The sequence below is a fragment of the Lucilia sericata genome, unplaced genomic scaffold (assembly GCF_015586225.1).
Source record: "Lucilia sericata isolate MDLA Ls3-8-SP2 unplaced genomic scaffold, ASM1558622v1 Contig000224F_arrow, whole genome shotgun sequence".
Classification (NCBI taxonomy): Eukaryota; Metazoa; Arthropoda; class Insecta; order Diptera; family Calliphoridae; genus Lucilia; species Lucilia sericata.
In genome coordinates, this window is record NW_023994251.1 from 137,961 (window position 1) to 160,727 (window position 22,767).

Genomic DNA, 22,767 nt, shown 5'->3' on the forward strand with positions numbered 1-22,767 from the left:
ATAATATTACAAACTGCATTAAATAAATTATTATTGATTTTTAAATAGACAATAGAAATTTTTAACCAACATATAATTGTAGGCAAACAAAAACAAAATGTTTAAATAATTTAAACACAATATTACAAAGTGTTGTATTAATTATAAAAATACCTCAGTTATAAACCACAATTTTGTGTAATTAATTATGAATGAAGTAAATTATTCTAAAGAAATATGAAACCAAAATATTTGATTAATTGCAGCAACATATATCTGTTATATCTAATTGATATAAATATGCATTAAAGTTTAAAATGATTTCACCTTTATTCAAAATTTTTCCAATATTTTCTTTGTGGCCCTTACTACTCCCTCACTTACGTCCGTTAATTTAAATTGAACTAAAATTATAACGTAAGTTAATATAAGCAATGATGCCTGGAATAAAAAAAAAATTAAATTTACAAAACATCTCTCAAATTCTATTGATCTTCCCCCTTACCTTTCCATAAAACATAAGATCGATATTCATATAACCACTACAGGAAAATTGAATGGGTTGATGCATCAACTGCTGTGAATATTCTTTAATGACCATAATCATTTGTTTATCATGAGGATATAGTTTGAAGTTAAGTAAAATGTGGGAAAATTTCTTATACTGAAATAAAATATTTATATAGAATTAAAGAGATAAAGTTCAATATGTATAATAACCTGGTTTATGCATTTTTGTGTTAAATAGCATAATAATAACATGTTTAATAAAACCAAAGTGACATAAGCCAATCGAACTAAAAGGAGAAGAAAATTAGTTAAATTTTGTTCTAGTTTTGTGTTAGTTCTGTTCTAGTTCAGTTCTAGCTCTGTTTTAGTTCTGTTCTAGTCCTGTTCTAGTTCTGTTCTAGTTCTGTTCTAGTTTTGTTCTAGTTCTGTTCTAGTTCTGTTCTAGTTCTGTTCTAGTTCTGTTCTAGTTCTGTTCTAGTTCTGTTCTAGTTCTGTTCTAGTTCTGTTGTAGTTCTGTTGTAGTTCTGTTCTAGTTCTGTTGTAGTTCTGTTCTAGTTCTGTTCTAGTTCTGTTCTAGTTCTGTTCTAGTTCTGTTCTAGTTCTGTTCTAGTTCTGTTCTAGTTCTGTTCTAGTTCTGTTCTAGTTCTGTTCTAGTTCTGTTCTAGTTCTGTTCTAGTTCTGTTCTAGTTCTGTTCTAGTTCTGTTCTGTTCTAGTTCTGTTCTAGTTCTGTTCTAGTTCTGTTCTAGTTCTGTTCTAGTTCTGTTCTAGTTCTGTTCTAGTTCTGTTCTAGTTCTGTTATAGTTCTGTTCTAGTTCAGTTCTAGTTCAGTTCTAGTTCAGTTCTAGTTCACTTCTAGTTCAGTTCTAGTTCTGTTATAGTTCTGTTCAAGTACTGTTCTAGTTCTGTTCTAGTTCTGTTCTAGTTCTGTTCTAGTTCTGTTCTAGTTCTGTTCTAGTTCTGTTCTAGTTCTGTTCTAGTTCTGTTCTAGTTCTGTTCTAGTTCTGTTCTAGTTCTGTTCTAGTTCTGTTCTAGTTCTGTTCTAGTTCTGTTCTAGTTCTGTTCTAGTTCTGTTCTAATTCTGTTCTAATTCTGTTCTAGTTCTGTTCTAGTTCTGTTCTGTTCTAGTTCTGTTCTAGTTCTGTTCTAGTTCTGTTCTAGTTCTGTTCTAGTTCTGTTCTCGTTCTGTTCTCGTTCTGTTCTAGTTCTGTTTTAGTTCTGTTCTAGTTCTTTTTAGTTCTGTTCTAGTTCTGTTCTAGTTCTGTTCTAGTTCTCTTCTAGTTCTGGTCTAGTTCTGTTCTAGGTCTGTTCTAGTTCTAGTTCTGTTCTAGTTCTGTTCTAGTTCTGTTCTAGTTCTGTTCTAGTTCTGTTCTAGTTCTGTTCTAGTTCTGTTCTAGTTCTGTTCTAGTTCTGTTCTAGTTCTGTTATAGTTCTGTTTGAGTTCTGTTCTTGTTCTGTTCTAGTTCTGTTCTAGTTCTGTTCTAGTTCTGTTCTAGTTCTGTTCTAGTTCTGTTCTAGTTCTGTTCTAGTTCTGTTCTAGTTCTGTTCTAGTTCTGTTCTAGTTCTGTTCTAGTTCTGTTCTAGTTCTGTTCTAGTTCTGTTCTAGTTCTGTTCTAGTTCTGTTCTAGTTCTGTTCTAGTTCTGTTCTAGTTCTGTTCTAGTTCTGTTCTAGTTCTGTTCTAGTTCTGTTCTAGTTCTGTTCTAGTTCTGTTCTAGTTCTGTTCTAGTTCTGTTCTAGTTCTGTTCTAGTTCTGTTCTAGTTCTGTTCTAGTTCTGTTCTAGGTCTGTTCTAGTTCTGTTCTAGTTCTGTTCTAGTTCTGTTCTAGTTCTGTTCTAGTTCTGTTCTAGTTCTGTTCTAGTTCTGTTCTAGTTCTGTTCTAGTTCTGTTCTAGTTCTGTTCTAGTTCTGTTCTAGTTCTGTTCTCGTTCTGTTCTCGTTCTGTTCTAGTTCTGTTTTAGTTCTGTTCTAGTTCTTTTTTAGTTCTGTTCTAGTTCTGTTCTAGTTCCCTTCTAGTTCTGGTCTAGTTCTGTTCTAGGTCTGTTCTAGTTCTGCTGTAGTTCTGTTCTAGTTCTGTTCTAGCTCTACTGCTTTAATTCTTCAGTTTTGAAGTCTATTTAGAGTACTTACTCATTTGGTAAACAGAATCTTTTTCATAAATATAGTGAACATAAGCCCAGCTTACTGTGCACATTATAATAATCACATTATAGAAAAACAAAAGCAGCATGGGCCACGCAAAATATTGTTCCAGTTTATAGATCAAAAACCAGATTTTCATTAAGGCCCCTTGATTTAGCCTCAAAGTTTTGCAAAAATACCACTCTAAAGGTTTTTTCCATCCCACTGCATTTTCCACTTTTCCCTTAATGCTCCTCAAACTTTTCAACAACATCAATAAATATTCATATAACAACTGTACATAAATTCCATATTCCAGGAATTTCATTTGTACAGTCATTAAGAAAATAACAGCTAGTAATTTATCTCTTAGTTCCATGTTTGAGGCGAGCAGCATGATATTGAAATATATTAAAAAGGACACCGAAAAAAATAAACCTGGAGCGGTAGTTAGTAATAGACGTTTTTTAAGCACTTGATCGTCAAACATGATCGGACATATTGTAAGCATAATCTGTTCCAATTTCTTAATACTTAACAAAATATCCCATAGCTTACGATGACAACAGCAACTTTTATATACAAATAATAACTGCAAACCGGCCATGGCAACGTTTTGTATATAGGTAACTAATTCGGTCATAAAGTCCAAATGATGCCGAAGAGTAGCTTTTCTAACTATTATGTTGTGCACATAAGCGGCCCATATAGCACCCCCAAGGAGTATAAGACAATAGAGGATATAAATTATTAAGACGAAGTAATATTTAACATCTTTTTGTGGACGATATATTAAAAATGGTGGTAAATTGAAACCAAATACAGAAAATATCCATTGATATATTTTCAATTCTTTAAGCAAAATACTGTCGTTTAAACTTCCGTCCATAGAACACAGTGGATGAAGAGGATATTGAGAAACTAACTAATTGTTTGATATGCCAACTACTCCACAATTATTTGTTAATAATTGTTAACAAAATATTGAGATTATTATCGGTTTTGATAAAATGGAAACTAATTAGTTAATTACTCACTGCGTATGAGTAATATGTATTACTCATTTGGTTTGTTGATTAGTTCTGTTCTAAGTTTTGTTCTAGCTACTATGTTCTATTTCTGTACTGCATAAGTTGTACATAGATCACTTACTAATTTGATAAACAGGATTTGTTTCATATATATAGCGAACATATGCCCAACTCACTGTGCACAATATGATAATGCCATTATAGAGAAACAATAGCAATATCGGCCATGCAAAATATTGTTCCAGTTTATAGACCAATAACCAAATTTCTATTAAGCTAGCTTGATTTTGCTTTAAAGTTTTCCAAAAATACCATTCCAAAGGTTTTTTCCTTGCTGTTGTATTAGTGACTTTTTCTTTGAGGCATCTCAAGCTTTTCAACAACATTGACAAATATTCATAAATTAATTGTACATAACTTCCAAATTCTAGAAATTTAATTTGTATAGTCATCAAGAAAATAACAGCTAGTAATTTATTCTTCAATTCAAGATCTCCGCCTAAAAGCATGCTATTGAAATATATTAAGAATGACACCGAAAGAAATAAACCTGGAGCGGTGGTCATCATCAGGCGTCTTTTTAAAGCTTGTTCCTTAAGAATGGCCGGGCACATTGTCAACATTTTCAGTTCCAATTTTCTAATACTTAGCAAAATTTCGCAAAGCTTGTGACAACAACAGCAACTTTTAAATTCAAATAATAACTGCAGACCAGCCATGGCGACGTTTTGTATATAGGTAACGTATTCGGTCATAACGTCCAAATTATATCGAAGAGCGGCTTTTTTGACAATATAATTATGCCTGTGAGCAGCCCATATAGCAGCCGCTAGGAGTATAAGAGAATACATGATGTATGTTATTAAGACAAAGTAATATTTAACTCCCTTATGTGAACGATATATTAAAAATGGTGGTAAATTCAAACCAAACACCGAAAATATGCATTGATAAATTCTCAATTCTTTCAGCAAAATACTATCATCTAAACTTCCGTCCATGGGAGGTGCTAGTTTATAAAGAAGTCTAGAAACTTACTATTCAGTTATAATTGCAGTCAACAATTATTTGTGACTACATGTTAGCAAAAGATTTTGAATTTGATAAAGGACAGCAAATTAATTGATTAATTAATTTGTGATCAATATTAATTAGCTAAAAGTTGCTTAGTTCTGTTCTAGTTCTAGTTCTGTTCTAGTTCTGTTCTAGTTCTGTTCTAGTTCTAGTTCTGTTCTAGTTCTGTTCTAGTTTTGTTCTAGTTTTGTTCTAGTTCTGATCTAGTTCTGTTCTAGTTCTGTTCTAGTTTTGTTCTAGTTTTGTTCTAGTTCTGGTCTAGTTCTGTTTTAGTTCTGTTCTAGTTCTGTTCTAGTTCTGTTCTAGTTCTATTCTAGTTCTGTTCTAGTTCTGTTGTAGTTCTGTTCTAGTTATGTTCTAGTTCTGTTCCAGTTTGTTTCTAGTTTTGTTCTAGTTCTGTTCTAGTTTTGTTCCAGTTTTGTTCTAGTTCTGTTCTAGTTCAGTTCTAGTTCTGTTCTAGTTCTGTCCTAGTTCTGTGCTAGTTCTGTGCTAGTTCTGTTCTAGTTCTTTTCTAGTTCTGTTTTTGTTTTAGTTCTATTCTAGTTCTGTTCTGGTTCTGATCTAGTTATGTTCTGTTCTAGTTCTGTGTTATGTTCTTGTTCTACTGTTGTTCTCTTTTAGTTCTGCTCTGCTCTAGTTTTAATCTGTTCTCGTTCTGTTCTAGCTCTGTTATGGTTCTGTTCTAGTTCTGTTCCAGTTCTGTTCTAGTTTTGTTCTAGTTCTGTTCTAGTTCGGTTCTAGTTCTGTTCTAGTTCTAGTTCTGTTCTAGTTCTGTTCTAGTCTGTTCTAGTTCTGTTCTAGTTCTGTTCTAGTTCTGTTCTAGTTCTGTTCTAGTTCTGTTCTAGTTCTGTTCTAGTTCTGTTCGAGTTCTGTTCGAGTTCTGTTCTAGTTCTGTTCTAGTTCTGTTCTAGTTCTAGTTCTGTTCTAGTTCTGTTCTAGTTCTGTTCTAGTTCTGTTCTAGTTCTGTTCTAGTTCTCTTCTAGTTCTCTTCTAGTTCTGTTCTAGTTCTGTTATAGTTCTGTTCTAGTTCTGTTCTAGTTCTGTTCTAGTTCTGTTCTAGTTCTGTTCTAGTTCTGTTCTAGTTCTGTTCTAGTTCTGTTCTAGTTCTGTTCTAGTTCTGTTCTAGTTCTGTTCTAGTTCTTTTCTAGTTCTGTTCTATTTCTGTTCTAGTTCTGTTCTAGTTCTGTTCTAGTTCTGTTCTAGTTCTGTTCTAGTTCTGTTCTAGTTCTGTTCTAGTTCTGTTCTAGTTCTGTTCTAGTTCTGTTCTAGCTCTGTTCTAGTTCTGTTTTAGTTCTGTTCTAGTTCTGTTCTAGTTCTATTCTAGTTCTGTTCTAGTTCTGTTCTAGTTGTGTCCTAGTTCTGTTCTAGTTCTGTTCTAGTTTTGTTCTAGTTCTGTTCTAGTTCTGTTCTAGTTCTGTTCTAGTTCTGTTCTAGTTCTGTTCTAGTTCTGTTCTATTTCTAGTTCTGTTCTAGTTCTGTTCTAGTTCTGTTCTAGTTCTGTTCTAGTTCTGTTCTAGTTCTGTTCTAGTTCTGTTCTAGTTCTGTTCTAGTTCTGTTCTAGTTCTGTTCTAGTTCTGTCTAGTTCTAGTTCTAGTTCTGTTCTAGTTCTGTTCTAGTTCTGTTCTAGTTCTGTTCTAGTTCTGTTCTAGTTCTGTTCTAGTTCTGTTCTAGTTCTGTTCTAGTTCTGTTCTAGTTCTGTTCTAGTTCTGTTCTAGTTCTGTTCTAGTTCTGTTCTAGTTCTGTTCTAGTTCTGTTCTAGTTCTGTTCTAGTTCTGTTCTAGTTCTGTTCTAGTTCTGTTCTAGTTCTGTTCTAGTTCTGTTCTAGTTCTGTTCTAGTTCTGTTCTAGTTCTGTTCTAGTTCTGTTCTAGTTCTGTTCTAGTTCTGTTCTAGTTCTGTTCTAGTTCTGTTCTAGTTCTGTTCTAGTTCTGTTCTAGTTCTGTTCTAGTTCTGTTCTAGTTCTGTTCTAGTTCTGTTCTAGTCTGTTCTAGTTCTGTTCTAGTTCTGTTCTAGTTCTGTTCTAGTTCAGTTCTAGTTCAGTTCTAGTTCAGTTCTAGTTCAGTTCTAGTTCAGTTCTAGTTCTGTTCTAGTTCTGTTCTAGTTCTGTTCTAGTTCTGTTCTAGTTCTGTTCTAGTTCTGTTCGAGTTCTGTTCTAGTTCTGTTCTAGTTCTGTTCTAGTTCTGTTCTAGTTCTGTTCTAGTTCTATTCTAGTTCTGTTCTAGTTCTGTTCTGTTCTAGTTTTGTTCTAGTTCTGTTCTAGTTCTGTTCTAGTTCTGTTCTAGTTCTGTTCTAGTTCTGTTCTAGTTCTGTTCTAGTTCTGTTCTAGTTCTGTTCTAGTTCTGTTCTAGTTCTGTTCTAGTTCTAGTTCTGTTCTAGTTCTGTTCTAGTTCTGTTCTAGTTCTAGTTCAGTTCTAATTCAGTTCTAGCTCAGTTCTAGTTCAGTTCTAGTTCTGTTCTAGTTCTGTTCTAGTTCTGTTCTGTTCTAGTTTTGTTCTAGTTCTGTTCTAGTTTTGTTCTAGTTCTGTTCTAGTTCTGTTCTAGTTATGTTCTAGTTCTGTTCTAGTTCTGTTCTAGTTCTGTTCTAGTTCTGTTCTAGTTCCGTTCTAGTTCTTTTCTAGTTCTGTTCTAGTTGTGTTCTAGTTCTGTTCTAGTTCTATTCTAGTTCTGTTCTAGTTCTGTTCTAGTTCTGTTCTAGTTCTGTTCTAGTTCTGTTCTAGTTCTGTTCTAGTTCTGTTCCAGTTCTGTTCTAGTTCTATTCTAGTTCTTTTCTTGTTGTTTTCTAGTTCTGTTCAAGTTCTGCCCTAGTTCTATACTGTCCTAGTTCTGTTATAGTTCTGTTTTAGTTTTGCTCTAGTTCAGTTCTAATCCAGTTATACTGCATTTCTAGTTTAGTTCTTTTGTTTTTTATTGTGTACATGTTTAATACAATTTTATTTTATTTATTTTTTTTAATTTTATATTGATCTTATTTAATTAATTAATAACGAAATATTTTCTGCTTTCAATTGCAGAAAAGTAAAGAGCACTTTTTCAAATTTTAACATTTTAATTGAATTGATGTATACAATTACCAGCAACATTCTTGTAAAACCACATTTGCATATATAGTAAAACTACTCCCTCAAATATACAATATTTAATGTTATTACCTTTTGAATTTTTTTAATTAACTCAAAAAACTTAACAAGATAAAAAGTAAAACAAAACGAAACTTTAATAAAAATAAACATAAATGTTAAGTAGTTTATTTAAAACTACACTTTAAAAAGAGAGAAACAAAAAATCAGTGTAAGCATAAATGTGGGAAATGTCAGTCAAGTTTAAACTTATTAACCCACTACATCCAACATAATACTTCTGTCATTTATTAACTGTTGCACTTTTCTCTTTTTGATGTAATGAAATTAATACAAAAATACAGAAAAGTAAAAAAATAATGGAATAATGTATTTTTTTTTAATTACATAATATTTAAGTGGTTTGTTGCAAGAAGAATACAAAGGCAACAATATCGTACAAACAAAATGTTGCATGAGTAGGTAAAATTAATTAACATGACTTTTATTTTATTGATGTTTTACGTAGAATACGCGAAAGAATACTGACTGCTCTGCATTTGGTTTTAATATTTGTACAAATTGCTTGAATTGCCCTATTTATTTCATACCCCAAAAATATGCTATATATTTTTGTTTAATTTTGTTTATGCTAATCTGCTATAAATATTTTTAGTTTCAAATTATGCTTCTTTGTTTAGATTCAATAACAATTTAATCTAAAATATTTGTTAATGTTGAATATTTTAATATTGTACAAACTAATATTTCCACGTAATATTATGTTTGTAACCTAATTTAATTGTATTATGAATATTAATATGTATAGCTTATGAATTTATCAGCAATTAAGTGTAGAAATAATGAATAAAACATGTTTTTTTATTCTTTATCACTCCATATTTCTGCAGGGTACATTGGTTTGTCGTTCTGTTTGTAACTATAGACTATAGATTCTAGACTAGTCTAGAGAGATCACACTTCTCTTGTTTTAGCCCAAACCCATAGTTTCCAAGAAAAATGGAATCCATTTTTGGTGGGAAATAAAAGTGATCACAGATTTAACTTGTTTTTGTCCTATCTCTTATAATTACTGAGATAAATTGACTTTTATGTTTTCACTCAAAAAATCCATTTTTGGTGGGAAATAAAAGTGATCACAGATTTCACTTTGTCCTATCTCTTATAGTTACTGAGAAAAATGGACTTTTATGTTTTCACCAAAAAAAAAACATTTTTGGTGGGAAATAAAAGTGATCACAGATTTCACTTGTTTTTGTCTTATGTCTTATAGTATCCAAGATAAAAGGACTTTTATGTTTTCACTCAAAAAATCCATTTTTGGTGGGAAATAAAAGTGATCACAGATTTCACTTGTTTTTGTCCTATCTCTTATAGTTACTGAGATAAATGGACTTTTATGTTTTCACCAAAAAAAAAACATTTTTGGTGGGAAATAAAAGTGATCACAGATTTCACTTGTTTTTGTCTTGTGTCTTATAGTATCCAAGATAAAAGGACTTTTATGTTTTCACTCAAAAAATCCATTTTTGGTGGGAAATAAAAGTGATCACAGATTTCACTTGTTTTTGTCCTATCTCTTATAGTTACTGAGATAAATGGACTTTTATGTTTTCACTCAAAAAATCCATTTTTGGTGAGAAATAAAAGTGATCACAGATTTCACTTGTTTTTGTCCTATCTCTTATAGTTACTGAGAAAAATGGACTTTTTTGTTTTCACTCAAAAAATTCATTTTTGGTGAGAAATAAAAGTGATCACAGATTTCACTTGTTTTTGTCCTATCTCTTATAGTTTCCAAGAAAAATGGACTTTTATGTTTTCACTTAAAAAATCCATTTTTGGTGGGAAATAAAAGTGATCACAGATTTCACTTGTTTTTGTCCTATCTCTTATAGTTACCGAGAAAAATGGACTTTTTTGTTTTCACTCAAAAAATCCATTTTTGGTGGAAAATAAAAGTGATCACAGATTTCACTTGTTTTTGTCCTATCTCTTATAGTTACTGAGAAAAATGGACTTTTATGTTTTCACCCAAAAAGTCCATTTTTGGAGGGAAATAAAAGTGATCACAGATTTCACTTGTTTTTGTCCTATCTCTTATAGTTACTGAGAAAAATGGACTTTTATGTTTTCACCCAAAAAATCCATTTTTGGTGGCAAATAAAAGTGATCACAGATTTCACTTGTTTTTGTCCTATCTCTTATAGTTACTGAGAAAAATGGACTTTTATGTTTTCACCCAAAAAATCCATTTTTGTTTTTGTCCTATCTCTTATAGTTACTGAGATAAATGGACTTTTATGTTTTCACCCAAAAAATCCATTTTTGGTGGGAAACAAAAGTGATCACAGATTTCACTTGTTTTTGTCCTATCTCTTATAGTTACTGAGAAAAATGGACTTTTATGTTTTCACCCAAAAAATCCATTTTTGGTGGCAAATAAAAGTGATCACAGATTTCACTTGTTTTTGTCCTATCTCTTATAGTTACTGAGAAAAATGGACTTTTATGTTTTCACCCAAAAAATCCATTTTTGTTTTTGTCCTATCTCTTATAGTTACTGAGATAAATGGACTTTTATGTTTTCACCCAAAAAATCCATTTTTGGTGGGAAACAAAAGTGATCACAGATTTCACTTTTTTTGTCCTATCTCTTATAGTTACTGAGATAAATGGACTTTTATGTTTTCGCCCAAAAAATCCATTTTTGGAGGGAAATAAAAGTGATCACAGATTTCACTTGTTTTTGTCCTATCTCTTATAGTTACTGAGATAAATGGATTTTTATGTTTTCATTCTAAAAATCCATTTTTGGTGGGAAATAAAAGTGATCACAGATTTCACTTGTTTTTCTCCTATCTCTTATAATTACTGAGAAAAATGGACTTTTATGTTTTCACTTAAAAAATCCATTTTTGGTGGGAAATAAAAGTGATCACAGATTTTGTTTTTGTCCTATCTCTTATAGTTACTGAGAAAAATGGACTTTTATGTTTTCACCCAAAAAATCCATTTTTGTTTTTGTCCTATCTCTTATAGTTACTGAGATAAATGGACTTTTATGTTTTCGCCCAAAAAATCCATTTTTGATGGGAAATAAAAGTGATCACAGATTTCACTTGTTTTTGTCCTATCTCTTATAGTTACTGAGATAAATGGACTTTTATGTTTTCGCCCAAAAAATCCATTTTTGGTGGAAAATAAAAGTGATCACAGATTTCACTTGTTTTTGTCCTATCTCTTATAGTTACTGAGATAAATGGACTTTTATGTTTTCACCCAAAAAATCCATTTTTGGAGGGAAATAAAAGTGATCACAGATTTCACTTGTTTTTGTCCTATCTCTTATAGTTACTGAGAAAAATGGACTTTTATGTTTTCACCCAAAAAATCCATTTTTGGTGACAAATAAAAGTGATCACAGATTTCACTTGTTTTTCTCTTATCTCTTATAGTTACTGAGAAAAATGGACTTTTATGTTTTCACTTAAAAAACCCATTTTTGGTTGCAAATAAAAGTGATCACAGATTTCACTTGTTTTTGTCCTATCTCTTATAATTACTGAGATAAATGGACTTTTATGTTTTCACCCAAAAAATCCATTTTCAGTGGGAAATAAAAGTGATCACAGATTTCACTTGTTTTTGTCCTATCTCTTATAGTTACTGAGATAAATGGACTTTTATGTTTTCACTCAAAAAATCCATTTTTGGTGGGAAATAAAAGTGATCACAGATTTCACTTGTTTTTGTCCTATCTCTTATAGTTACTGAGATAAATGGACTTTTATGTTTTCACCCAAAAAATCCATTTTTGTTGGGAAATAAAAGTGATCACAGATTTCACTTGTTTTTGTCCTATCTCTTATAGTTACTGAGATAAATGGACTTTTATGTTTTCACTTAAAAAATCCATTTTTGGTGAGAAATAAAAGTGATCACAGATTTCACTTGTTTTTGTCCTATCTCTTATAGTTACTGAGATAAATGGACTTTTATGTTTTCACTTAAAAAATCCATTTTTGGTGGGAAATAAAAGTGATCACAGATTTCACTTGTTTTTGTCCTATCTCTTATAGTTTCCAAGAAAAATGGACTTTTATGTTTTCACCCAAAAAATCCATTTTTGGTGGGAAATAAAAGTGATCACAGATTTCACTTGTTTTTGTCCTATCTCTTATAGTTACTGAGAAAAATGGACTTTTATGTTTTCACTTAAAAAATCCATTTTTGGTGGAAAATAAAAGTGATCACAGATTTCACTTGTTTTTGTCCTATCTCTTATAGTTACTGAGAAAAATGGACTTTTATGTTTTCACTTAAAAAATCCATTTTTGGTGGGAAATATAAGTGATCACAGATTTCACTTGTTTTTGTCCTATCTCTTATAGTTACTGAGAAAAATGGACTTTTATGTTTTCACTTAAAAAACCCATTTTTGGTTGCAAATAAAAGTGATCACAGATTTCACTTGTTTTTGTCCTATCTCTTATAATTACTGAGATAAATGGACTTTTATGTTTTCACCCAAAAAATCCATTTTTAGTGGGAAATAAAAGTGATCACAGATTTCAATTGTTTTTGTCCTATCTCTTATAGTTACTGAGAAAAATGGACTTTTATGTTTTCACTCAAAAAATCCATTTTTGGTGGGAAAAAAAGTGATCACAGATTTCACTTGTTTTTATCCTATCTCTTATAGTTTGTTACGCGCCGATTAGATACTCGAATAATAAAAATTGACAATCTATTAAACTTTGAAATAACCGTTCAAAACATTGGTTAAGGGGTATGTAAAAAGATTTCCAGCTAGCTCCATCAAAGGTACGTTGGTCCCAACCCATGTATCTAACGCGTAAGCATATAACATACTCTTCATACCATAGAGTATGCAAAATTTCAAATGAAAAGAACGAGGAATAATATGAAAATAATTCAAAACTGTGTGGCAAGATGGTAAACCACTTAGGGTAAAATTTTCCCTCCCAACTGAATATTATCAGACGCCTATGACAGATCTACTACCCTATAGTTTGCTATCTGTCCCTATATTGACATAATTATTTACTTACATACGCATTTTCATGATGGTTATCTTTCCCTTATAAAAAAATTTCTTTAGTGTTTCATTTTAATATAATTACAAAATTACGCAAAATTTATTTAGCAAAGATAAAAGGGAATATGCGATAAATTCATACATACTTTATATTATATGATCTATACTCAATTATTGTACAGAGCATACTAAAAATTGTAAATATTGATAATTGCTTATTACATTATTATTTCGGACAGAGAAACAATATTGAAACGGACTGACTTATGATAATAATGAGAGTTAAATAAAAGGAATAGAAACAAAATTAAAATATGATCATCACTTACAAAAACATGAATGAGAGCAATTGATGAATGAAATTTACTCCACGTCGATTGATTTGTTGGGCCCAGCAGTCAATGCGTGTTGTTTTTGTTGTTGTTAAATTCTGCCTTTTTGTAAATGAAGATTATGAATGAAAAGTATATGCTAAATTTAGAATACGAGAATCATTAATAAAAAAAAATAGTAAAAGTAAAAGATAATGATACTACGTGGCTTATGTTACACCAGATGTAAAATGTTAGTAATAATATAATAACATTTTTGTAGTTTTTAAAATTTAAGTTACATATAAGTACATTTTGTTAATTTTAATAATTTTATCAGCTTTAAATGAAATTCATTGATAAATTAATATTTTAGAAAATTTATAAGTATGATTTAATTATTTTAGATAGATTCATATAGTTTTAAGTAGATAATTCAAAATTTATAAATGATTATATCTAGAATTTTAAAAATTGTTTGTTGTACTTCTCTTAGATTTAAAAGTTCATAATATTTAACACTTAGTATATTGAAATGGTTTTAATGAGAAATTTAATAATTTATATTATTCTAATTGTTGTAATTTTGTAGATTATTCTAATATTTCATAATAAGCTATTCTTATATTATTATTAGAACTTGTAATGAGATGTTAAGAATTTTAATGGACTACATCCTACTCAACTTTTATATAATGAAAATAGTTAAAACTTTAGAGTTAATAATCAGATTATTTAATGAACATTTCCTAATCAATTTTAGCAAACTATTTGAAATTCCAGTTTAGCTCAGTTTTTAGATAATTGTAGGTTCTATAATTCTAGTATATATTAGATTTTTTTGCAATTAGGAAATTAAGTAATAGTAAATTAGTCTCAATTTTAGGATTTTAGGTTCGATTTAGGTGCATTTTTTTAGTAAATGTTTTAGGTATTTGAATAATTTTATATAGTATGTCTGGTGTAATGTTTTAAATTATTTGGATAGGTTTAAGGAACAAAATGTGGTTAAGACGTTACGTAATCTGGTAGAACCTGTGATGTGTATATCAAGTTTATGATGTAATTATGTGGGTTGATCACATGTCTCGGTCCACGTGTAATTAATGCCCGTTATAACAGACCCTCGTGGCAAAATATGTGAATAGATTGGTGGGGCAGAATTCCAGAAAGGTGTTCTTGAACTGCGCTGAATTTGCGCAGAATACTACCATGTGGTTAATGGATCTTAAAGGAAACAAATTGCCAAGTTGGGTGAGAAGCCTCTTGGTACAAATGGGACAATTTTCTTACCTTCTTAAATTAATCGTGGATTTGTATAATTTTTTTTTTTCTCTAGTTATTAAAAATTCACCAGTTTTCAACGATTCTAGCGTTAATGGAGCAAATTGTCCAAGTTATATAATTTTGGTCACTTTTGATTTCACAATTAATAAAATTCAGTTTCACTTTGAAAGACGTTTAAAGTTCCGATTAAGGTTCTTTACTTTAATGAGATCACTATAAGAATGAACAGAGATTAAAATTTGCATAATGTGGTATGCTGTAAAATGAATTACGCAGCAGAATTATTGAATTTTACAAGGAGAATTAAAAGGCATTGGAAATACCAATTAATAACTTAATGCAAAAAAAAAAGACAAAAAGTGTATGCAAATTTTTAAATCTTTTTCCTATGTTGATCATTCCACAATTATACGCACATACATAGTGGGTACGTGTATGTAGATATGTAATTTGCTTTCGTTACTCTCTTTACTGGTTTTGATTTTTTTCTAGCATGATAGATATAAAATAAACAACTAAGAAGGGTACCTAAGTTAAATATGTGAATTCTAAGTAAAATAGGAATATGCATACAAACTATGATTAGATATTGAAATTCTAAAATATTTCGGAAAAATATTTTCCTAAAAAAAATGATTTAAATGTCGAATAAGATATTAGTTTTAAAGATTCTGTGTATATTCATAAAAAAAAAGTAAGAAAATTTTCAGCAAATCATATATGTTTATCATTTTCAAAAAACCACAAATTTCGTAACAAAAACCGTATCAAGTTACCGAGAAAATTGGTTACTGAGATAAATGGACTTTTATGTTTTCACCCAAAAAATCCATTTTTGGAGGGAAATAAAAGTGATCACAGATTTCACTTGTTTTTGTCCTATCTCTTATAGTTACTGAGAAAAATGGACTTTTAAGTTTTCACTTAAAAAATCCATTTTTGGTGGGAAATAAAAGTGATCACAGATTTCACTTGTTTTTGTCCTATCTCTTATAGTTACTGAGAAAAATGGACTTTTATGTTTTCACTTAAAAAATCCATTTTTGGTGGGAAATAAAAGTGATCACAGATTTCACTTGTTTTTGTCCTATCTCTTATAGTTACTGAGAAAAATGGACTTTTATGTTTTCACCCAAAAAATCAACTTTTGGTGAGTAATAAAAGTGATCACAGATTTCACTTGTTTTTGTCCTATCTCTTATAGTTACCGAGAAAAACGGACTTTTATGTTTTCACCCAAAAAATCCATTTTTGGTGGAAAAAAAAAAGTGATCACAGATTTCACTTGTTTTTGTCCTATCTCTTATAGTTACTGAGATAAATGGACTTTTATGTTTTCACTCAAAAAATCCATTTTTGGTGGGAAATAACAGTGATCACAGATTTCACTTGTTTTTGTCCTATCTCTTATAGTTACTGAGATAAATGGACTTTTATGTTTTCACCCAAAAAAATCCATTTTTGGAGGGAAATAAAAGTGATCACAGATTTCACTTGTTTTTGTCCTATCTCTTATAGTTACTGAGAAAAATGGACTTTTATGTTTTCACCCAAAAAATCCATTTTTGGTGGGAAATAAAAGTGATCACAGATTTCACTTGTTTTTGTCCCATCTCTTATAGTTACTGAGATAAATGGACTTTTATGTTTTCACCCAAAAAATCCATTTTTGGTGGGAAATAAAAGTGATCACAGATTTCACTTGTTTTTGGCCTATCTCTTATAATTACTGAGACAAATGGACTTTTATGTTTTCACTCAAAAAATCCATTTTTGGTGAGAAATAAAAGTGATCACAGATTTCACTTGTTTTTGTCCTATCTCTTATAGTTACTGAGATAAATGTCCTTTTATGTTTTCACCCAAAAAATCCATTTTTGGTGGGAAATAAAAGTGATCACAGATTTCACTTGTTTTTGTCCTATCTCTTATAGTTACTGAGAAAAATGGACTTTTATGTTTTCACCCAAAAAATCAATTTTTGGTGGGAAATAAAAGTGATCACAGATTTCCCTTGTTTTTGTCCTATCTCTTATAGTTACTGAGATTTTCACTCAAAAAATCCATTTTTGGTGAGAAATAAAAGTGATCACAGATTTCCCTTGTTTTTGTCCTATCTCTTATAGTTACAGAGAAAAATGGACTTTTATGTTTTCACCCAAAAAATCCATTTTTGGTGGAAAAAAAAAGTGATCACAGATTTCACTTGTTTGGACTTTTATGTTTTCACCCAAAAAATCCATTTTTGGTGGGAAATAAAAGTGATCACAGATTTCACTTGTTTTTGTCCTATCTCTTATAGTTACTGAGAAAAATGGACTTTTATGTTTTCACCTAAAAAATCCATTTTTGGTGAGAAATAAAAGTGATCACAGATTTCACTTGTTTTTGTCCTATCTCTTATAGTTTCCAAGAAAAATGGACTTTTATGTTTTCACTCAAAAAATCCATTTTTTGTGGGAAATAAAAGTGATCACAGATTTCACTTGTTTTTGGCCTAGCTCTTATAGTTACTGAGAAAAATGGACTTTTATGTTTTCACTCAAAAAATTCATTTTTGGTGGGAAATAAAAGTGATCACAGATTTCACTTGTTTATGTCCTATCTCTTATAGTTTCCAAGAAAAATGGACTTTTATGTTTTCACTCAAAAAATCAACTTTTGGTGAGAAATAAAAGTGATCACAGATTTCACTTGTTTTTGTCCTATCTCTTATAGTTTCCAAGAAAAATGGACTTTTATGTTTTCACTCAAAAAATCAACTTTTGGTGAGAAATAAAAGTGATCACAGATTTCACTTGTTTTTGTCCTATCTCTTATAGTTTCCAAGAAAAATGGACTTTTATGTTTTCACTCAAAAAATCCATTTTTGGTGGGAAATAAAAGTGATCACAGATTTCACTTGTTTTTGTCCTATCTCTTATAGTTACTGAGAAAAATGGACTTTTATGTTTTCACTCAAAAAATCCATTTTTGGTGAGAAATAAAAGTGATCACAGATTTCACTTGTTTTTGTCCTATCTCTTATAGTTACTGAGAAAAATGGACTTTTATGTTTTCACTCAAAAAATCCATTTTTGGTGAGAAATAAAAGTGATCACAGATTTCTCTTGTTTTTGTCCTATCTCTTATAGTTACTGAGATAAATGGACTTTTATGTTTTCACCCAAAAAATCCATTTTTAGTGGGAAATAAAAGTGATCACAGATTTCACTTGTTTTTGTCCTATCTCTTATAGTTACCGAGAAAAATGGACTTTTATGTTTTCACTCAAAAAATCCATTTTTGGTGGGAAATAAAAGTGATCACAGATTTCATTTGTTTTTGTCCTATCTCTTATAGTTACTGAGATAAATGGACTTTTATGTTTTCACCCAAAAAATCCATTTTTAGTGGGAAATAAAAGTGATCACAGATTTCACTTGTTTTTGTCCTATCTCTTATAGTTTCCAAGAAAAATGGACTTTTATGTTTTCACCCAAAAAATCCATTTTTGGTGGGAAATAAAAGTGATCACAGATTTCATTTGTTTTTGTCCTATCTCTTATAGTTACCGAGAAAAATGGACTTTTATGTTTTCACTCAAAAAATCCATTTTTGGTGAGAAATAAAAGTGATCACAGATTTCACTTGTTTTTGTCCTATCTCTTATAGTTTCCAAGAAAAATGGACTTTTATGTTTTCACCCAAAAAATCCATTTTTGGTGGGAAATAAAAGTGATCACAGATTTCATTTGTTTTTGTCCTATCTCTTATAGTTACTGAGATAAATGGACTTTTATGTTTTCACCCAAAAAATCCATTTTTGGTGGGAAATAAAAGTGATCACAGATTTCACTTGTTTTTGTCCTATCTCTTATAGTTACCGAGAAAAATGGACTTTTATGTTTTCACTCAAAAAAATCCATTTTTAGTGGGAAATAAAAGTGATCACAGATTTCATTTGTTTTTGTCCTATCTCTTATAGTTACCGAGAAAAATGGACTTTTATGTTTTCACTCAAAAAATCAACTTTCGGTGAGAAATAAAAGTGATCACAGATTTCACTTGTTTTGTCCTATCTCTTATAGCTTCCAAGAAAAATGGACTTTTATGTTTTCACTCAAAAAATCAACTTTCGGTGGGAAATAAAAGTGATCACGGATTTCACTTGTTTTTGTCCTATCTCTTATAGTTACTGAGATAAATGGACTTTTATGTTTTCACTCAAAAAATCCATTTTTGGTGGGAAATGAAAGTGATCACAGATTTCACTTGTTTTTGTCCTATCTCTTATAGTTACTGAGATAAATGGACTTTTATGTTTTCACCCAAAAAATCCATTTTTGGTGAGAAATAAAAGTGATCACAGATTTCACTTGTTTTTGTCCTATCTCTTATAGTTACTGAGAAAAATGGACTTTTATGTTTTCACTCAAAAAATCCATTTTTGGTGAGAAATAAAAGTGATCACAGATTTCACTTGTTTTTGTCCTATCTCTTATAGTTACTGAGAAAAATGGACTTTTATGTTTTCACCCAAAAAATCCATTTTTTGTGAGAAATAAAAGTGATCACAGATTTCACTTGTTTTTGTCCTATCTCTTATTGTTACTGAGATAAATGGACTTTTATGTTTTCACCCAAAAAATCCATTTTTGGTGAGAAATAAAAGTGATCACAGATTTCACTTGTTTTTGGCCTATCTCTTATAGTTACTGAGATAAATGGACTTTTATGTTTTCACTCAAAAAATCCATTTTTGGTGGGAAATAAAGGTGATCACAGATTTCACTTGTTTTTGTCCTATCTCTTATTGTTACTGAGATAAATGGACTTTTATGTTTTCACCCAAAAAATCCATTTTTGGTGTGAAATAAAAGTGATCACAGATTTCGCTTGTTTTTGTTTAGCTTTAACTTTTATTTTCATATTCTTGTTTTTAAATTCATAACCTTTTTCCTTATATTCCCCATTTTGTTATATCAACAAGCATTATTTTTTAGTTATTTCCATAATTATCATAATTTGTGTTATTTTTCTATTTTTATTCAGTTCTCTTTATTTCATTTTTACGGTTATTCTGGCTCCTAGACTCTGAATGCATTGGCATATTTGTCCCTTAGCCATATTATGGAAAAAATGCAAATTTTAGCAATTTGTAACGTAATGATACTTAATATTATTACCAAACAATGACCACTTTTATTATTGTCATAATAATGGTTTCAGGGGCAATTTGTAAACATTTTTTTATTTTTGACTGCAATCTTTATTAGGTTTTGTTTTTAATGAGGCCTTCTTGTCATGTAGAAATTCGTAATATTTTTAACATTACCGTTAAAGAAGAATTTTGCAGAAATGCTCTAAATAATTTCTGTTGAATTCTGTTAAGCGCTTTAACACTCAACACCACATTATTTGGATGGGGTTCCTTTCACTTCTATATAAAATACTTATTGTAATGTTTAACACTTATCTGAGAACAATTTAATCACAATGTTTCTTAATAATAAATGAAAACATGAAGAAAACCCTTTTACATACTTAAAGGATTAAAAATTCGCACATAACTTAATGACTTGATGCATTCATTAACCTTGTATTAAGGTTCAAGGTAAAATTATCATTTATATAGAAAAAGGATAAACATACTCAATAAAGTAAAACACTATACAAAAGCTTTATGTTTATAAAGGAATTTTGCAATATATAAAGCATATCTCTAGGTGTCTTTAGCTGTTTTTTTTTTAACTTCTCTATTTCTATCTTAATCATGTGCACTTAGTCTGACATTGAGTTTCTATAGAGTCTATGTTTGCAATCAACCAAAAAGATATCTTTCAAAGAAATTGAATTCAGTTACAATTATATTTAGCTACCAGACTGATATATGATGACATTGCTGATACAGTTCAAGGTAATGAACTTGAAATGCAGATAGAACTCATGTAAACCTTTAAGTGTGTGTGAATTTAAAAATAACAGAAATTAAAGCAGCTTTGAGGCGGCAACAAGTGGTTGTTGGATTGGATATTGTCTATAGTCTAATCAATTGTCTAGTCTATAGTCTAGGTCTATAGTCTAGTCTATAGTCCTAGTCTATAGTCTAGTCTATAGTCTAGTCTATTAGTCTAGTCTATAGTCTAGTCTATAGTCTAGTCTATAGTCTAGTCTATGTCTAGTCTATAGTCTAGTCTATAGTCTAGTCTATAGTCTAGTCTATAGTCTAGTCTATAGTCTAGGCTATAGTCCTAGTCTATAGTCTAGTCTATCTAGTCTAGTCTATAGTCTAGTCTATAGTCAGTCTATAGTCTAGTCTATAGTCTAGTCTATAGTCTAGTCTATAGTCTAGTCTAGTCTAGTCTCTAGTCTATAGTCTAGTCTATAGTCTAGTCTATTAGTCTATAGTCTATAGTTAGTCTAGTCTAGTCTATAGTCTAGTCTATAGTCTAGTCTATAGTCTAGTCTATAGTCTAGTCTATAGTCTAGTCTATAGTCGTCATAGTCTAGTCTATAGTCTAGTCTATCGTCTAGATAGTCTAGTCTATAGTCTAGTCTATAGTCTAGTCTATAGTCTAGTCTATAGTCTAGTCTATAGTCTAGTCTATAGTCTAGTCTATAGTCTAGTCTATAGTCTAGTCTATAGTCTAGTCTATAGTCTAGTCTATAGTCTAGTCTATAGTCTAGTCTATAGTCTAGTCTATAGTCTAGTCTAGTCGTCTAGCATTGTCTAGTGTAGAGTCTAGTCTATTGTCTTATTCTAGTCTTTAGACTAGTCTATTGTCTATAGTCTAGTCTATTCTATAGTAGTCTAGTCTGTAGTGTAGTATAGTCTAGTCTATAGTGACGTCTACAGTTTAGTCTATAGTCTAACATACAAACTAACTCTTCAAATATTGGTTCAAACATATGTCTTTAACTAATAAATCATACTTTCTTGAATATAAAGCATATGTTAAGGCGTCAAAATTATATAAAAACCAAAGCATATATTTGCTCTCTTATAAATATTTAAAAAGAGCATAACTGTCAACAGCCTTATGCTTTATATTTTCCCTTTTTGTGGTTTTCATCGGTTTTCTTTTTATTTAATTTTTATTCATACTTCAACATTTTAACAGTGTGTTTACTGTTGTAGAATATATTCATTTGTATTTAGACTTGAAGAAAATGTGTTAAGCATAACTTTTAGGCTAAATGCCAAAATATCAATCAGCATTAGGAGCCAAAAAAAATGTTTAAATTTAAGTAAAAAAATATTATATTTAATGTTTATTACCATTTACTGTTACTGGTTTTGTCTTAGTTTTTCTTAAAAGAATATTCGATGTTTTTGCATGGATGAATTGGATTGACTTGGGATAGCTAGATATAGTATTTAGGGTTTTTGTTGCTATACATGTAAGTTTCTAGTACGACATACGTTTTTATAAAATACTTGTCAAATAATTTTTGTAACTGTAACATTTTTGTCATTCCAAAGTCAACAACTTTGTAAAATTATTTACTGTTTGACTTTTTGTAAACTAGTAACAGTTGCTCTCTTTTGTCTTGGCAAATGTTTTACAACTTTTCTAGTATAAAGACATTTTTTTTCTAATAATTTTTCGCATTTTTTTAATGAGCTTGAAAATAGTTAGAGTTTTGCGCTGTAATGAAAACTTTTTTGCAAATATTTTATTATTTAGTAAACTTTTATTTTGGAATAGAAACAATGTTGTTTTGTGTAAAAAAAATTTAAAAAAGGGGAGAACTTAAGATGAGCGAATGTTGGTTTATATTATAAAAGTTAAGACAGAATTAGGCAAAATAGGAGAGATTTTAAAGGAGAAATTAATAGAAAGTTTTGATGACATGAATTTGAAGGGTGTTGTAATGATGAAGTAACATTGGAGTGTTAAGTTAGTAAAATGTTTGTTATGTGTGAGAACAACAAGTGATCTGATGTGTATTTTATCTGACACTTTTATGACAAGATTATGATTACTCATCAATTTCAAAAATGTATAATTGTGCAAGTTTTTTTTTAATTAAAACGAATTTTAAAACAATTTTTAACATTATTTTAAAACAACAAAACTCTTTGTGCTGAAAAAAACTTAAATTTTATAATTAAAAGAATATTATCGAAATCTTTTATCTGTCGAAAATTGAAGCCCTAAATGTTTACTAAATATTGTTGTTTAAATTAGCCCGCTAGCTGTTATAGTTTGAAAGTTATTAATAAATTTCTAAAATTACTCCACAATTAATATTAATCATACGTCCCATAGTACGTATGAGTACAAAAAATGGTTTAATATAAATAACTCAAAAACTACTAATGGAATTTTAATGCAA

The 22,767-nt window shown here is 30.0% G+C and overlaps 2 protein-coding genes across 2 annotated transcripts; both read right to left on the minus strand.

The window, feature by feature from the left end:
• Nucleotides 1-363: 363 nt before the first annotated feature.
• On the minus strand, nucleotides 364-3,494 carry LOC119602358 (putative gustatory receptor 98b; the record flags this gene model as incomplete). Its single annotated transcript, XM_037953822.1, has 3 exons — nucleotides 2,670-3,494; nucleotides 485-643; nucleotides 364-420 (listed from the first exon to the last, which is right to left on the minus strand). Coding segments are annotated over exons 1-3 (1,041 nt in total), but the record flags the coding sequence as incomplete, so codon positions are not given.
• Nucleotides 3,495-3,749: 255 nt separating this feature from the next.
• Nucleotides 3,750-4,637, minus strand: LOC119602342 (putative gustatory receptor 98b). Its single transcript, XM_037953805.1, has one exon. It carries the CDS (start codon nucleotides 4,635-4,637, stop codon nucleotides 3,750-3,752), a length of 888 nt encoding a protein of 295 aa, XP_037809733.1.
• Between the last annotated feature and the right edge of the window lie 18,130 nt (nucleotides 4,638-22,767).